The following is a 19,477-nucleotide window of genomic DNA, read 5'->3' on the forward strand; positions in this document are numbered from 1 at the left end:
CGAGGAATTGTGTTTCGATGCTGAATGTTTGACTGTCGATTTTAGATCCGTAATAAAAAAAAGTCGTGCAATGATAAATTCAACGTCCACGATAAAAATAATCAGGGATAGAACTCGTCGTGTAGTCTCTGCTGGGATTTTTATAATGATATATTTTTCTCGGAAATATTGCAATTTGATAAGTCTTAAAAAAGATCGAGGCGTCTAAACATTGATATATAATTTTTTCATTGTGTTATGAAACATGTTCAATAATGGCCTTGTGTTAATATAACCTTATATATAAACTTGTATGATAACCTACGATAATCTCGTATTATCGTTTACATTTTTTTATAAAGTATTATCGCTACGTTTTTTAATGACTTGTAAAAGCTCTGAACATAACAATATAAGTGAACTAATTGTACGTTTCAAGCAAAGTCGAACGTAAAAAAAAATATGTAAAAATGTTATAACTATACATTTAAATTATTATAGAAATATCCTATTTCAATAATAATATATTTTTTAAAGTTTATACATGATCGTAATTTCACAAATTTCATTTTGTCTTTAATATTAAATAGTGAAGAAAGTTCATTCGCGGAACGTTTTTAATAAACATTCTACCATAATCTGGCTCCATGGAATTTATATTGTACAAATTCTAAGATAACTGCAACACGAAGACGCTTTTTAAAAAGACTCCCAAGGGTGACGTTTCTTTTCGCAAAAATTCCAAGGGAACAAATATTTTCTTAAACAGAACATAAGTTTCGCGGAATATTCTTAAAAAGAAATATCAACTATTTTGGATCCCGAAGGAACAGTGAATATTCCTTATCCCTCCACCTACCCTGATAAGGGTATTTCTTAATGATTATGTCGTACTTTTGTGCATTAACTTAGAGCACACAATTATGAACAAACCTATTGGGTAAAATTCAAACTGAGAATACATGAAAACTTCGTGAAATTATTTTAGCACGTTCTGTGCCACGTGTATTGCAAATGGTACATGCTTATATGTTTATTTAATGAGCTAGAAAAATTGTTTATAACAAATTTAGAACTAAAGAATCAATTTTCACCATAAGAATAGGTCGCAATAATTTTATTTAATTCTTACGTATACGATATATAATAATTACGTATAATATATCAAATTTTAGTAAAATAGCAAACGACCAGTGCGCAGAGAATTAAATTATTATTTCTGCGAGATCGAGTCTTTGATTATTACCTTTTCGGTAAAACAACTTCTATTTCGATTTCATTTGCGATCTAGGTCCTCCTAGGGCATCCGGCATTCGCCCGACTGACTTAAACGTGACAGCGGGGCATCGATCGGACTCATTATCAGTTATTAAGTAATCAAGGGCCGGTGCATAGGTCGGAATTGCAATTTCCGTGACTGGCTGTCGGGGAAAATCGCCGGTGTTCCAAAAGCACGGTGCTCGAACGGTCATTACCACCGTTCGGTAGCTTTCCTTAGGTATAAACTGACTGGCTAATAATAATGCAATTGATCAAGCTGATAATTCCGCCGCACATGGCATAATCGATACGACGCCACCCCTAATCGTATCTTCTCACGCTGCGAAATTAATCAGCGATGCAGCTACCCTCCAACAGCTATTACTGGCGATCCATCCCTCATTAGCCAGGATTCCCTAATTATACGACACTAGTCTGAATTAGTTAATGATGCGGTACTATAACCTATATACGCGGCTTCCATAAAATCATACTGCGGGATGGCGGCGACCATAACATGATCGCGAATCCACGCGCCGAGTACTATCACATATTGAATTTTACAAGACACTGAAATAAGCTACAATTTTTCTTATTGAGTAAAAGGTTTTTCATAGCAAAAAAATTTAGAAATTTAATTTTATCATAAATGCATAAAGATCTGGATATAAATAAAATTGTAGGGTAAACATTATCTATTTAATTAAAATGTTTTTAATCGCAATACCAATAAAAATATTTGCAAAACAATAAAAACGTTTAAATAGTTTAGAAATACTGTTCAATTTTTTCCAGTTCATTAGAGTTATTAAAAGGAGCTATCACATAGTCATGTGACTTCTCTAATAATTATTGCAGCCGATTTTTATCTTCAGACTTAATATAAGTAATGAACTAGTCTCTGCTATGGACTCCTTTCGCAAACATTTTTAGAATAATTGCTTCCTGTGGTCTTTCATTTGAACTCCCAATACATCGAAGGTCGAACTCCCAATTCCATAAAATATATTATGGCAGCTTCCGCGTGAGAGGTAAATCAAGTATGTACCACTCATCTTCAATTGCTTGTCCATGGAAAATCTTCCACTTTGACGTCCATTTATCAGCCTTTAATCAGCCGTTAATAAATTCTACTTTATGTACGCACGTTACTAAAAATATCTACTCCATAGTGTAAATTATATTTCCAAGCTATATTTGCAATGCATCCAATTATCGAAGATTTTGGCATATTAAAAATTTGATTAAGAAATTGCTAGCGAATATTGATTCAACTCGCTGAGAATATAAAATTCTTTGACAGAGCACTTTGAAAATCTATGAACTTTCGTTGTACATTTATAAATATGTCAAGAAGTTTTTTGTCATATAAAATGAATTCTTTTGGAAAATCTGAGATGTTGGAAAAAACTCCTTTGTAAGTATAGAGATTATATTTTAATTAAAGTAAAAAGTCTCACTCCTCTCGCAGTCAAATACGTTTTATTGTTTCAGTAAAAATCAAAGCCAAGATCAGATCTCAAGAATAGAAAAATCCTAAAATAAACGCGTTTCTATCGAATAACATACAGCTAGGAAAAGTCGACGATGTTTCCCGAGGAAATTGACATCTTCGCGACACTCGTCGTAGTTGTATACACTCTCGAGTAAATTGCTGGCTTGGTAAAAAAGTATTTCCACCCATTCATAAATAAAGGCAAGGGACTCGTGTACCTTTCCACGAGATTTCAAGCGGCAGTCGCTTCAATTGAAGCACCATCTTGAAACGGCTGCTCGTTGTATTTCAGTCTTGAGTGGCGAAAGGATCGAAGTATCGGTCGAGCACGATCTAAAATCTGGATGAAAAGCCGGCGAGTGGCCGGTGTATAGGTTAACAGGGATCAGGGTTAATTAATATCGCCGCCTTGTTGAGGAATATCCCCCCCCGCCCGCAGTTGTTCGGGTTGATAACGGCGGGGGGTGGGGTCGCCGATCGATTAAATATCGATCAATAATTCCGCTTGCGCCACTTGTCTCGGTATCAGACCACTCGATACTTTTCCACCTGTTGTTAATTAATGGAACAGCCGACGCGAGCGTTAGAACAAATTGCCGAGAAAAGAAACGAGAAGTTTCGTTTGCTTGTATCTCGGGTTTGCTGGTCGCGTTTCGGCCAATCGTTTCAACGTCGGCCCGCAAAAAGAGGCATCGCCTCCCGGGAGCTTCTAAAGAAATTAAAATTGTCAAACTTTGCAAATTTTCTTAATTACCTGGTTGTCGATAGTATAGGGAAATTGTCAGAAGATACTGCAGAAGATGAAGCGGGAATGCGAAATTTGATTTATGATAGCTACTGTACTTTAATAAGCAGACTGTAAAGTTTATGCGTTTATGGTAAAAATGAATGAAATAACGAAATTGTAGAGATAATAGGAGATTTTCAGAACATCTTTACAGTAATCTCGGCTCGTTGAAATTATTGTAAGAAGAAAATTAATCCAAATGGCCGGAGTCAAGCACATTTGTAGAAAAATCATTGACGAATATCTGAAGGAGGAAACGTGCTATACATATCCTAGTATGACATTATGATTAACAATAACGCGTTAAATGAGCAAAAGCAATAGGCCTCTCGCAGATATTTTCATATTTAATATTTGCATATAAAATAATTTAAAAAGTAAGACTGAATAATAAGACTGAATTTATATAAGTACATGATAATCCTGATACATTAATTCCTTTAATAAAAATAAGACACTAGAACAAGCTACATTACCCAGATCGACACTAAACCTGCAAATAAACTAAAGAATAACGTATAGGTAAACTGTGGATTTTATGCATTAATAATAAAACTAGTTAATCAAAACCTATCTATTTAGAATAATTTAAAAAGGTAATATTATTAATTTCCTGTTCCTACACAATTCCTTCTATAAATTATAAAGGATCGAATCGAAATCGCTAAGTGCTATTTCAAGCACCGTTATACATTTTTTCATTACAACGATCATTTCTAAATGAAATTTCTCTCCATCGAGCAGACTGCTAAAAATTTAAGTGCGCGGTGCCAGCGAATACGCCGAGTTTCACTTTTTTTCCCCGGTAAAATATTCCAAAGTTCCGCGAAGACTCCATTTCCCAAACCAGCTTTGAGAGCGCGAAGGTTTGATAAAATCATGCATGGGTAATTTCGCAGGTATTTTGCATATGATCCGGCGCGGCGCAGTATATCGAGGCGCGGGGAGATCGCGATGAGAAACATTTCAGCGCGGAAAAAAAAGCACCGGAGCTTTCATTGCTATCCTATCAAAGAAATATCGTTAGTCGAAGCCGGAAATCATCGTTTAGCGTGCAAAGCAGTGTCGAAGGAGGCTCGTGCCAACGCCGCGCGTAGATACACAGGACAATACGATCGGATAACGATCTCTTTGAGAGCGCGGCCCGGAGCCGGCGGCTAAGAGAGAGTGAGAGGCGCAAAGAGAGACGAGAAGCAATGGCGACTGGGAGCCAGGGGTAAAGATACGAGGAGCGTGTGAAACGAACCAAAAACCCTCGTAGCTTTCGTAAGGCCGGGTCTCGTCTTCTCTGAGGGCTGCTGAGCCGAGGGGGTGGAGAGAGAGAGAGTGAGAGAGTGAGAGAGAGAGAGAGAGAGCAAGCGCTAAAAATCGTGTCACGCTCGCCTGTGACCCGGCGACCGGATCCGCAGAGGTCGTAGATACCGACGACGCCGCGTTTTTGGTACGCTGCCATCGAGCAATCAACATCCTCGTTAACGGACTGATCGATGACTCCGCGCGCGTTAATTACAAAACCATGTGTCCGCGGACGCATTGAAAATATCCCCGGATGAACTCGAGCGGTCTGCCGCGCGCGCTGTCGAACGTCCGCCTCTCGATTTATGCCGTGCCAGACCGAGATATCGACTTCCCGATAAATAGTTATTTATCGGCGGCAACAGTTACCGAGCGAATTTTGCACCCCGTATAAATTGCTGCATCTTTCTTCGCCGTCTCAACCCTTTGACTGCTACAATATACGTTTTCCTTTTTATCAAACTTCATTGTCAATTTTTTGTACGGTTGTTTCAGCTTTTCCACGGGTATCGAAGAAACAATTTATTGCAGAGACAAATGTATGCTTCTCGAATTTACAGAATTAACTGTTTATCGTTCCTTGATAGTATATTGTAACTATCGATTTGTGTTATTTATAGTGTGTCGTAATTTTCCGAATAAATGACTGATATACTGGGACGATACCAAATTTCAAATAAAAGGCTATTGTATAAAATAATAAGGTACTTCAAACGTGCCTTTGTCCCAATTTATTTGAAAAACAAAATATACAATTAAAAAGTTAATTATTCTAATTGGTAAGCAACGTTGTAAAATAAATAGTTCTGATTTTTAGTACCTTTTGTAAACTCTATTGTGACAGTCAATGTGTCAAGAGGTTGCAGCAATGATATAATTACAAAATATCTTGAATTGATTTTAAACGGTTTATCCTTTGCATAGATATTTGGATCGAATGAACATTGCAGAAATGCATATTTTTTAATCAGTAAAATTGCTGCAGAAGTTACTATAATTTTTCGCATTAGAGGCGTGATTTAGACCGCAGTGGGCGCGGAGATCGCGCCGAGATACACCGCTCGCATAAATCCTTGGGAATAGGTTCGCGTCCTGCGGTCACATAATTTTGGTTATGGTAACTACGTACCTGTCGGATCTTCGACTTCGCGGAAGAAAGTTTCCAGCGGTGACTCGTCGAGAAATATTGCGCGCAGAACCGCGCGAGATGTAAACAAGCCTCGAGGTACCATTTTAGATGATTTCTAAAAAAATTGTCTAAAATCTTTCTAAAATCGAATTGAAAATTGAAAATTAACTTTGTGTTTCGGAAATTAATTTTTTCGCTGGTTGCTACAATTTTTATCGATGTCTTTTCAAATTTGAAGTTCAATTAAATTAAAGCTTTTTGGAAATATCAATTAGTTAGAAGACATTTTCTTGGCTTCGAATGAAAATAATGGAAAACATTTTTTTTATGAACGACAAAATTGATTCTAGCGAAGATAGAGATTTATACATATTTTCAGTCCAGCAAAAAGGTATCAAGTCCAGTCAAAATGAAAATAAACTGCGAAAGAGTTAAATATATATTAAGTGTAGAAATTGACTTCTAAGTTAAAATTCGTAAAATCAGAATTTTCTTAAAAAACAGAATACAAGGACTAGATCATTGTGAATCAATTATTATTATAATAACGTTATGTTTGTGATAACCTGCGAACAGCTTGTAATTAATAACTTCATTGTAGCATTTTCATCCACCGTCAAATTGATCCAAAGAAAAGTTAATAAACTAGACTATAATAACTTAAACAAATAGTAATTATACAAAAAAGACGTATTTTGTTATTTCCATTGCCTATGGACACATTTTCACTATCAAAATCAGTTATCTCGACCAGCAAATGATCAGTCATGCACCACCGTGCAAACTGCTTTGAAATGATTCAGCAATGGCATAGAATTTCCATTGAAATAATCGAGTCTCGATGAGCAAAGCGAACAAAAGCAATTTCTACACGGTGATATTTCTAAGACGACAGCTTCTACCTTAACGAATTCACATTGCGCGGCGGTGTCTGCGCGCAAGGGTTGTAGAACGGTGGCAAGGGGCGCAGAATGACACGAATTACGCGCTCTGAGAAAATGGCTCTAGCCGAATGAGAGGAACAGGTAGGACGAGATCTAGGCCGTTGGCACAGCTCATGTGAAAGAAAGTCTCGTCGGAGTTTAGGTCAGTCTTCGGGGTCGACGACGCGGCACATACGGGTCACATGACGTCGGTGAAGCAGTCGGTTCTGGACGGTACCAGCAAGTGGTCCGCGAAGATCGCCATTACAGGTTTGTGGCCAGCTCGTTGTGACCGCCGGCCATGGCCGGTTTTGCACCCCTCCGCGCAACGAACGATGAAACGTGCAGCGCTCGATTCTATACTATATACATCTGTTATTATGATACATACATATGTGTACCACCTATGTGCCTCAATGTCTTCTTCTTCTTCTTCTTCTATTATTATTATTATTATTATTATTAAATCTTTTTCTGTTTATGGATCCACTCACCAGACATCCCTTTGTGTTATCCAAGGATCCCCTCTATACATTTCGCATTCATGTGTTCTACTTATTATATCTGTCTTTCATTGTTTCTTCAGCCCTCTGCACTCTGCGATCGACTGCATAATTCATCCCTAGGAAGTACGGACATTCAAATTATCGATAGATTGAAGTACTATTGGGTGATTTCTTTATAAATACAGTGGACGGAATGAGTATTGCGACGTTGTAAAGTAACACAGCGATGCAATGCACAGTTTTCAGCACTTTATTACCTACTGAAATAATATACCAGTAGGTAAGCGTTAAATATTTGTCATTAAGAAATAATGGACAAGGGCCAAAACTATTAAATATAATACATTAAGAACCGAGTTTCTAATAAAATTAAAATAATTTAGTAATTGAGTAAAATATAATTTTTCCCTTATAGATTTTACATTATTTTTACATTATTTTTAATGACACAATATTCAATATTTGAATTAACATGTATGATGAAGTGTTTAGAAAACTGTACTGCATCGACATTTCGCTTTATGACTTCGTTGCAGAAAAGACGAAGTGCCAGTACCGTTCTGATCCAGTGCATTTAGCATGTTTGTGACAAGTACCTAATGCTACTCGCTACTGAAATTAGAGCAACTAGTCTGAAAAGCTTTCGTCGGACGTTCAATATCCTTTCCGATTTCCAAGTCGATATCGGATTGCAGAGGGTCCATCATAATCTGCTCCATGACTGTGATTATCTTTATTATTTCATCGTCGACGTATGACGCTCTGCCGGCTGCTGCTGTGTTGTACTGACTGTCACATCTATATATTATATTGTATATTGTCTAGCGGTTTTGGCTGTGCCCGTTGTCGGAATGCACCCGTTCTTCGCATATGTGTGCATAGAGCTGTGCAGCTAGTGTGGCGTTCTGGGACGGTTTCACGGTTCGCGGACAGAATTCTCCACCCCCTGTCTCTTTCTCAATCCTTCTTTCTCTCTTTTTCTCTTTCTCTGTCATTCTCTATTTGTCTACGTCTCTTTTGACGCCCGACCGTGTTCCCCAGAACGTGAATTCTTTCACCCTTTCTTCCTCGTTTATTCCGCGCATTGTCCTTGCTGTTATCTTTCTAGCTGTTCGCCTCACTCTACCCCTCCCCCTCTCACCGACCTCTTTGACTTCCACCTCTTGTTAGCGTCACTCTCTGTCCGTCCTTTTACCCCACCCCCTCTCTGTTTCGATGTTCCAAACACGTTCGTGGGAAAACGGTCACAGGCTAGGGAGAGGACTGTCCGCGACACCGCGACGCTCGTCCGAAGATCTTCGAACATCCGCGTGGGTGCCGTACGTCTGTAGATTGCACTGCGCGCATCGGTGTGTAACTCGCTACGCTGACAAAGAAATCGCAACTCGTTCGACACCGTCGACGGGGGCCCGGGTAAACGCGTGCCTGGAAGCGCACGGTTACGGCGAAACGACGGACCGAACGTGGAACGTTGCCCGGTGAGACGATGGGGCGGACGCTTCGCGAGACGATTCGCAACGGGCAACGGTCCGCAAATTGGTCTCGTCTTCGCGGGATAGCAGAGGCGAATTTCAGCTCGGCACCATATACACGGATAGGACACGGAGAGACAGGAGAAAGGATATCGAATTCGATCGGATGGCGCGACCCTGTTCTACACAAGTATTAAATCGAGAAACGGTTTCGTCGTAACTGCAACGAGAAAATATTCGCTCTTTAATCGGAATAAAACGAACGCGATATCTCTTCGGCTACCAAAATTTCCAGCACCACCCAGTGTGCCAATGCTCTACACACTGTGCGTGCTGTTCTATGCTAAACGCTGAGGTCTCCTTCCGCGACTCGGCAACTTCCAATTTGCTTAATCGCGAACGAATCAACACTTCTCCGTCGCGCTCCAACCGGAACCGCATCCGCGATCAAAGACGAAGCAATCCGACGCGCAAATACGGTGTCCAAGAAAATAGTGCACACACCGCAGCAACACACACACACACACACACACACACACACGAAAACACGCTCCCGGTGTAAACCCGGTGCTCGGCGACCGTGCTTCTAACGAGGTCATCGTCGCCGGCCAGACTCTCTTTTGTGGTTCCCAAAGGGCGGCGAAAATGGAAAAAGTGGCCGGGGATGTAAACGAGCCCGCGCAGCCCGAAAGAGAACTTTTCGCCGGGACCGGCACGGAAAATATTGTATATAATACCTTTATTTTCTTCGGCGGGGCACAAAGGGGGGGGGGCAGGACGGGAAAATACGTGGGCGTGTTCCTCAAGATCGTATTACGTTCGCCTCGGGAAACGGGCTCGCGGAGCAGAAATCGGGTTTGCAACGGGAGAACACTGTGCAACAGATATTATACAGGCCACGAATGGAAATATATATCGTACGTGCGATGTGACGAACGGGTGCATATTTCTCGCAGGTCATTCCCCCCGATGCGCATCCTATTTCCATACGCTCCTTTCAATTACTTCAACGCTTTCCGTCGATCACGGCCGCGAGCCGTGTCGGCGCTGTCCAAGTTGTCACATCCATAATTTTCGCCCGCCTACGGATGCAACAATATCGCGAAACGAAATTAGCGGCGCGGCCATTGATTGGACATTTCCCCGGGTTCCCTTCGTCTCGTTCGATCCGCTCGACACGACCCCCCACCACGTTTTTGTCTTTCGACGTTTGGCTGCGGCGAGGTGTAGTGACGGTATCGAGGTCCGATGCCATCTAGTGGAACTTAGTCTAATTAACACATTAAAGGCGGGAGTCGTAGCACTACGATTTATCTCGACTGTAGCTTAAAGGTGGGAGTCGTAGTACTACGAGTTATCTCGACTGTAGCTTAAAGGTGGGAGTCGTAGTACTACGATTTATCTCGACTGTAGCTTAAAGAAGGGAGTCGTATTAGTACGGTTTGCAACCTCATTGCGCAATCTATGCGCAATCGATGCGCACTACATTTGTATTTAGTATGTTTTGTGGATTGAAGCGTTACCTAGCATAGTTTCGTCAAGATCCCCCGCCTTTAATGTGTTAATTGTTACTTTTAGGAGACGATGTCCAATTTTATACGTTTATGGAATACTTGAGTTCTTACGTATTACATAGTTCGAGGTATTACACGCGAAGTTTAATCTCGGAATATGTACGGCAGTACGTCGTCTCTCCGATCCCCTGAATTCGCTGTTATGCAAGCATGCTTAAATACGTAACTCGATCTAGGTTGATCCTCATGTAATGTTATTTACCGTTAAAATTAGTAGAGATTTCATCTAAAATCGTATTCGAGTTATTGTTCTATTATACGAACATTCATGTTCTTATCATTTACTTTGTACTGCATATTTTGATACTTGAATACCATGAATCGTTAAGAATAATAATTGATAGTGGATGTAATATAGGTCGAGTCTATCGCTATAAACTTATTAAAGCTAGAAATTAAAAGGAATCTAGGATTAACCCTTTGCAGTCGGAGCCATTTTAAGTGGAAATCCAAGATATTTGTTTAGATTTGTAGCGTTGCCATCTTATATAACTTGGAGCAATTTTATATATTATGGAATTGCATTTTGTGACTCGTGCAACAGTTAACAGCTCTTAACAATTTTCTAAATATAAAGAAATGTGATAAAAATTATTTTGAAACGTGACATTATCATTTTTAGCGGCGCCTTGGAGTCGCCACTCGACCGCAAAGGGTTAAAAGGAATTAAAAGGAGCGAATTACACATTTAAATAGAATAAATAATTCTTTGTAGTAGCAATTCAAGTATTCCATATTAATTGTCTATGAATATACAGGATGTCCCAAAAATCACTGAAAATAAGGAAACGAAGAGTTTCAGATATAATAAACAACAGAATTTTTATAATCTTCCTTAACAATTTCTCATTTTATACAATTCTTTGACGTATTTACAATTAGATTCGAATAAGCGTCACGTAGTTTTCATCTTATTCAAGTATCACACGTTTCTAATCTGATTCAAGCACACTCGTTGAAATATTTACAATGAATTAGTTCAATAAATTTTTATTTCCCGAGTATTTATAAAGGTTCCGAACATTCTGTTCAGATCGTGCACGCTTGATCCCGTCACTATCCGCAGCAGTCGGTTTCCCATTCTGCGCTCTGCAGAACATTTCGACGGATCGATGGAATCGAGTTTACCAAGTTCGCAAGTTCATTCCATTAACATTAAGTAAACCGTCTCCGAATCGAGCTGTCCCGGGAAATAATAGTTGTTCGTCTTCGATTCGACGTTTCTTCGTCATCTATTCCCCCTCCCATCATCTTCTTCATGGATCACCGAGCCGGTCCGATTCGATAAAATGTAGACCGCCGTCTATAAGTTTCCGAACACGGTTCCATTAAAATTTATATACCGTTATAAGCGATTTATGTGACCGTACCGAACAATGAAGAGCTTTCTCGTCATTTATAACGTAAGAGAGTCACGCGTTTGTTATATACGGCTCTTAAGTTTTCTTTGTTTTATTGGCGAAAGTATAGTATTCGAGTACTTTATCGTTCTTTTTTAACGAAAGATATATTTTACAATTGTTTTAAAATTGTTTGATTATAACCTTTTGTACTCGAGAGGCGACACCATTCCAAAATAATTTTCAAACCAGAGAAATTATTTATATTTAAAAGTGTCGCACAAGACGGAATTCCATTTAAATAAAATGCATTAATTAAAAATGAGAGACGATGGAAATACTATAGCTCGGAGAAATTGTTTTGGATTCAGAGTTAAAATATCTCCGAGTGCAAATGGTTAACAGAAGACACGAGATACTTTGTTTCAACGATTGGTACAAATTGTTTACAAAATCGACTGTTTTAAGTTGGAAAGGACTGTTGAAAAAGCACGATTTGTTCGATCGACTTCATCGGCAAAATTTTCGCTGGAAATTCTCAATTTTCGCTTTTTCGGAGCGTGTGTTCGGAATAACTTACGAACGACAGCGTAGATGATGGAATTAGGGATCGAAGGCACAGCAGGTTCGTACGGGAAGCTTGAATTTGGTTAAAATCCCGGCGGAGCATGCCCCAGCTACCAACAGCGGACAAATTCAGAAATCGAGTCTGCGCTCGTTAGAATGTTCGATAACGCAGCCCGCGAAATACATAGTTGGAATTAACGACACGTCCCCATAGCGGTGTACACAGACGTTATCTCCGGTAATATATCATTCTTCAGAACGATTTAGGAAACCGCATCGTAGAACCTTTCAACTACACCGCTACAAATCACGGTAGCTAATTGTCCGATTTTCGCATCGGCGAGAATAGCCGCATTTTTCGTCGTGCTCCCACGTTTTGCAGTTGAAAAAAATCTAGGAACGCAGATTAGCGCCGATCGTTGCGATCGTGCGGGCCGTTTAAGCCCTTTGGCCCTTTGGCCGTGACGTTACAGTCGTTAGTCACCGTTCGGCTTCTGTGAACCTCCGGTAAGTGTGCATTCTGTTGTTACGTGTGTATATCTGTGCTAAAACATCGTAGCGGCAGCAGTACTATCAGTCAAAGTCGTTTCATCTACGTCGCTAGGAATCAATCGATTAGCTCCATCAATCGAGCATCTATCTGTGTAGAATGCTAGAGATCAAAGAAACTTCTCATCCGCATCCTGGCCATTCGAGAACATCTTCGACGAGGAACATTCCGAGCGTGCTAATTTCAATTGCCGAATCAATTCTCTGCGCTCGTCTTTACGACTGTTTCGTAATTAATCTGTGGATTTTTGCGCAAACAAAACTGCCATAACATTATTTTTAATACTCTAATACTAAATTACCAAACAATAAGTGAAGACTTATTTTATAACGTTTATAGCTTAAATTTCACTAAACCTGAATCGTAGTTAAAATTTTCACAGTATCATGTTGTTTTATGTAAATTGGACTACAAGATGCAATTCTCAGGTATTCTTTAATCAGCGTATTTTTTAATTGCGAGTAGCTTCTGCGATCGTGTGGGCGAACGCAAAGGATTGAAATTGAATGAAACCAATCGATGGCTAGGATACCGTCCTCGTGTCAATAGTTGGATTCGCGTGTTCCCCTATTGCCGTCCTCGTATTTATACATGTATCGTGTGTCATGCGGTTGTCCGTTACGTGAGAGCCGTCTTCCTCCGCTCTGGAGGAATTTAATCGAAAGTTCGTTAAGATCGCGTGTGGCAACTTGTTGTAGTTCCTCTGGCACATAGAGGTGCCTATTGTCAAAGTTAACTCGCCTTCGCCGGTCCTGCTTCGTAAGTTAACGCGGTATCAGGCCGTCGTTTATCGAAACCGACCCACCGGCTAATCTAATATACGACCCGAGTTAGTCGCAGGGTTGTCGAAACTCTGATATCGTTGCCCCGTGGATACATTCCGTCCTTCCAAAATCACACGTGCCGATAATTGCGCGCGACTAATGACGCGAGCGAACGAAATTTAAAATCGTCTTTTAGATCCTATTTGGTTTGCTGATGAAGCCATTTAGGTTAAAGTCGTATCTAGTTTAAACCCTCCAGTTATCTACCAGATTCTTCGGTGTAAAGGATTGTGGAACGATCTTCTTTGGACGCATTTTAGCTCGTGCACTTTATAGTACAGTTTCAGAAATTGAATAGGTTCAAAAATTTTAGTGTAAATGATAATCCTTTTAGAAAGGACTAAATTCATTGATGCATCGTTTTAGATATAGTTTTGTGATGTGAAACATTCAAGCGTATAAGATAGCGTATATGTATAGTGATTAACCGTATAAACCCGAGTGTTACATTATTGATAGAAAAGAACTATGGATCATTAAAATCGAGTAATAAAAATTACTGTAACCGCCATAAAAAGACTTAAAAAATAATACAAAAATTCGGAATTTGAATTTGTATCTATAGCATAAAAAGAAAGTTAAAATTATTGACTGGATATTATATACTTCATAATTTCTGAACTGTACACTGTACACGCTGCCTTACGTTCACTTCCATAGAACCTTCGAACGCATTTCCAAACTGTAGGATTCTTCGAATTAACCCTCGACTATCTACAACCACGTCTTTACTTCATTTCCGAATTGAAAGTAAAAAGAGACGCACGTAATTGCGTACCAAAGTGAAACTACTTTCATTTAATTTTCTCCAGCGCGCACATGCCATTTACGTGGCTCGATGCTGTCGCGAGTCGCCGAAGCGAATTGCAGTGCGTGAAGTTCTTTTTCGCCGCACGATCTCGCGGTTGCAGCGACACAACTCTTCTTCCGAACTTCTCGGCAGGTAAAGCTGTCTGCGGAGCGAGCTGAAAATTGCAGTTTCTCCGAGCGGACAACGCGAGCCCGAATTACCCGATGTTACTTGCACTATGTCTCTCTTCCGTCTCGTTAACTTGTCCGCCGCTAAGAACGAGTAACGCAAGAAACGAATTACGTTGGTTTATTTTATGGTCCGTCCCTGAACGGAGAGCACAGACCCACGGCATATTGTCGGCCCACTGTGCTCCGAGGAATCAAAATGGCGCTTGGTCCGACATATCAATTTTAATGAAATTAATCATTCATAATTTCGAATTCGAAGATGGAAAACCAAGCTTGCTGGAAAATGAACGTCTTCGTTTATTCCGCTTTCTATAGGTTAAGGTGATCTTTCTTATGTAGTCTCGTTAGACGTCAGGAAAACAAAATGGCGGTGCGTTGAACTGGCTCAGTTGTTATCAGTTGGCTTATTTCTAACATAAAATAGCTACGTAATTTTCGCTTGCTTTTGAAGAAAGTGATCTCAAGTTTCTTGTTCGATTATTTTACGACGATTCAAAATGGCGTCGCTTGGTATAACTCTACTCGTAATTCATATATGTCCACAATTTCGAGTCGCACAATAGGAAACTAGACGCGTGCTAAAACAGATGTCGTCATCAATTCTGCTTGCTATAAGATAAGATCTTATTCAGTTTCATTGTACGTCAGGAAACAAAATGGCGGTGATCTGACACAGTTATTAGATGCGTTATTTCAAACGCAGGACGTTCTTCGTCAATTTTGCTTATTTTAAATAAAGCTAGCTAAACATTCCTGTCGATCGATTACTTTGCAAGGATTCTAAATAGTGTCGCCTGATAGAGCAACAATTTCCAGTCGCACAGTAGGAAGTTAGAGGCGCGCTAAAAGAGACCTCTTCGCCCGTTGTTCGATCGATCCGGCCACGTCGTTTAGGTTCACCGACTCAATCCACAAATCCGGCGAAAAACTCTAGTTACCGCAAAGTTTCCCCAAGACGGGGCTCTAAGTTGGCGATCAGCCACGGCCGTCGACGCAACAAGTTTTCTTATTTCGGGATAACAAGGTGGCCGGGCCGAGGCCGGCCGAACAAAGCGACGTTAATTCCATCGTCTCGGGGATTAACAGGTGGCGCGAGGATTACGCAGCTGTTGTTTGCTGCGTCGCGATCGATCGGACCTCGAGAGCCAAGCGCTTTCTAGAGGTCCGCGGAATATGCAAAGCAGCAGAACGCGCGCAGATTAACCCTGTCGAATGAACCCCGTGGCACGGTGTCGCATTCAAAGAGAATTCGTGTCGCGACAATACAGACAGAGCCGTGTGTCCACGCCCACGACCTGTCCCTCCAACAACCGGTATGTGCCAACAGAGCTCTCGCAACGAAAGCCGCGATCAGGTAGCGACCGATTTCGTTTCAAATATTTATCACCGGTGCTTTCATTCACCTTGACGTGCCAGCGCGTTCTCGCGCTGCGACACGTCGAGCAGCCAATGCCTATCGGAAACCCCCGCGTGTCCCGGAAATGTTTGAACGACCGAGAAATCCTCGCCTCTGTGCCGAGGATTCGCAAGAAGACACGCCGATACCCGGTCCGCTATTATTGTTATTTACCGCGCGCACACGTTTTTCGCTCTCACCGAGAACTCATCCCGAGCGGCGCGCGCGACGCGGGCTCCTCCCCGCGGAAACCTTGGGGGGCGCCTTTCATTCATCGTCCTGCACATTTGTCTGTCGCAATCCTCGCTCCAGAGCCGTTATTATTCTCCCTCCTCTGTCGCTTTCATTCCACCCTGCCATTTCGAGGCATCCGAGGCTTCTACCCCCGGAACGATTCACGCATCCGTTCACCAAACTTTTGAGACTCGCCCCCGCTTGCGCCTACCGTCAGCGCGACGACTGCACGCGGTCGTTAGCCAGAGCGAAAGAACGACTGCCTCCAGCGTATGACCTCCACGGGTCGGGTAGTATGCGGGGAGGGGAGGACATGCTTTGCTTTCACGATTGCCGCGCGTCATTTTGCCGGGTCTCGGGGGGGACACTCCCCTTCGCCGTCATCGTCATTTTCGCTAGTCTGGCCTGACTCGTCGCCACTGCTGAGCCGCGTTGAATGTTACCCCGACGATCCCTGCGCTTTGAGACTGTCCTACCACGTTCTTCGGTGGCCTCTGCAAAAGGTACCCGCGAAGGTACGCCGTCGACGCCGATCATCGGTCGCTGGGAGATGCTGAGATCATGATTCGTGCTAAGAGTCATCGCCGTCGTGTGCTCGGTACGAGAGGTTGTCGAAGAACGTTCCGATGACAAGGACATTGTCTTCTTTTCAGCACGACGTTTTCAGTCGACCCGGACACGCACATAGACAGCCTCGAGCAGGCCGAACAGATCGTCCTTGAGGGTACCAGCAAGTGGTCCTGCAAGATCGCCATCACAGGTGACACAATACTGATACCTTAGAGAATTAAGAGTTTCTCCACCAACGAGGCCGAGCCTGCCGAACAACGGCGCCGGTTCTCTGCCGTGTAAAATGTGATCTACACATATACACACACGCTTTTGACACACGGAAATACGGTCTGGATCCTTCCGCGCGGCCGCGGAACGACACCGTTTGCCGTTCGCCTTTCACGTCTGTCGATTATTTGACTTTTAGATCAGAAAGGATGCGAAAAGAGAAGCAGAGAGAAGGATTAAAGAGCTTTTAATTCTTTTCATTTAGTTTCTTTCTTTGCTAGAGTCTGGAATATCTTTAGAACGCGAATTCTACATTGTTCGTGGTTGCAGAAATAAATCTTAACTTAGATATTTTTATTTTAAAGGTAGTTTTAACTATTCTTGCTGGAATTCTTTTGTAAAGAAAAATTAATGCAACGACATTGACAAATGCTATTCTCTTTTTGAAGATAATATACATATTATATATTTTTGTATATATTATATATAATTGATTTTTATGTGTTTTAAATGACAACTCCACACGTCATCAAATATTGTACTTGCAAGTCATAAGTAGATCAGAGATTTTATACATTTATGATTAAAATAAACGGGTCGCATACGAAATATTAAATCAGAAGAATTTAGGGATACTGTCACTGTCAACTCATACAATTTCTGTTATTTGCAAAAAGATCTACAATCTATAAAACAATATGCAAAATAATATTTAGTTGAAACACGCGGCACAATCGCCACCATTTTATTAAACGCGCGATCATCGACGACATTCGTGAAACGCCTACGGCAACCGGAAGTCCAATTGTCCCGGCCGTCGAAGGAGCAACGTTTCTTTTATTTTCAATAAGGCACAAATTCACATTTCGAAAGATATACCATATCTTTCGGCGCACGAATTTTCGATCGGATCAGACGCAAACTGTTTCTGTTGCGCTATAGACCGTACCGACTATAATATACATATATCGCGTTAGCCGTCGAGCTCGTGTACTCTGCATTCGAACGAACGAACATCGAAGTTTGCACCGACTGTCCTTCGCCGATACAATTTGCAGGGCGAACTTTAGCTATCGATGAGGCGTTTGCCTTTTGCGACATCGATCTAATTTTTCTGCCGACATCAATCAGTTTCTAACTATTTTTTACTATACAGAGATTATTATCTACGATTTATTTATAAAATTTCGCGTTGGTAAGTCGTAACTTTCTTTCGATGGTTATCAGTTGATTTGTAAGGAAGACATGAAAATAGTCGCAGAAATAGCACAGTCAAGATAAGAAGATTGAGTTATATTTATTTATGACTTTATAGAAATGATTATTAAAGAAGACTGATGTTTTATAACCACAGTGCTCTATCAATTAATTGTTAAATGGTTAAGAAAGACTGCAGTGCTTTTTTTATACTGCACTTTTTAGACTGCAATCACTTGTTCAAACACGCCGAACGTTTTGTTCAGCCATCCCGTATTTATTTACGTGAAAATTACGTCATACAGGCAAATGGCTTGAAATGACAGAGTGAAATATCGTGGGAGCGGCGGCTTCAAAAATATCGATCTATTCATTGAAACGAACGAAAACGATTCTCCATTGACTATCGCCAGCTTTTGCATTTTCAGAGAAAGCAAAGAGAAGGGATCGTTCCACGAATATATATATATATATTTGCGTACATAGCGCACCGTCGAGTGAAATCCATTATCAGGTTGCAAAACAATCGGCCGAAAAATAAAATGGCCGCCGGAAGTCGCGCGAACCCCGCGCCGAGTAGTCCGATTGTCGATTTTTGCGTTATAAAAGAATCGGTTGCGCGGCGTCGACCCGCCCTCCCCAAAAATTGCTTTGTTTTCGCAAGCTCCGGGCGATGACAAAAACTAGATTGCGGGGAAATTATTGAAGCACCGAAAAGCAATCGCGACGGAACGCGCCGAGCAAAACGAAACTTAGGAAATCATTTCGCCGATCGGATTTAACAAGCGACTCGACAGCGATCCGATACCCGGCCCGAGGAAAAAACAATTTACGAACGAATTTATGTTGCAATGGTCATTTCTGATGCATTCCCGGGACGAGAGGGCGTCGCACTTGTAAATCGATGTGATTTTTATTCGTTCGATATTACAGCTACGCTTTCACGCCAAATTACACGGTACAACCTATATAAGCATAGGAAAACGAAATAAAATTTGACAAATTTCATTTCCATTTTGCCAACGAATTTTTAAACGAATTTTAGCTCATATCAAAATTTCTCTGCAATTGTTAACCTTAATTAAATTTTACAATTATTAAAACAAGGCCTTACAATTTTAAAAATATATTATAACCATTCTATTCTAATATAACTCATGCAGAAATATTCAATTGGCATTGCTTTC

General features: G+C 41.0%; 1 protein-coding gene across 16 annotated transcripts in view; it reads left to right on the forward strand.

The window, feature by feature from the left end:
* The window catches only part of Unc-13 (protein unc13 homolog), a 544,965-nt gene that overhangs the window by 485,937 nt on the left and 39,551 nt on the right, over window positions 1–19,477 (forward strand). For 13 of the 16 annotated variants that reach the window (XM_078193392.1, XM_078193412.1, XM_078193401.1 and 10 more), the window contains one exon: window positions 16,967–17,073. In XM_078193392.1, coding sequence (XP_078049518.1) covers window positions 16,967–17,073 — 107 coding nt within the window. Of the gene's footprint in view, window positions 1–7,032; window positions 7,140–16,966; window positions 17,074–19,477 lie in introns of all 16 variants that reach the window. The other 3 variants (XM_078193339.1, XM_078193374.1, XM_078193470.1) reach the window with 1 other exon arrangement.

This window comes from Augochlora pura, chromosome 2, assembly GCF_028453695.1.
Source record: "Augochlora pura isolate Apur16 chromosome 2, APUR_v2.2.1, whole genome shotgun sequence".
NCBI classification, from domain to species: Eukaryota; Metazoa; Arthropoda; class Insecta; order Hymenoptera; family Halictidae; genus Augochlora; species Augochlora pura.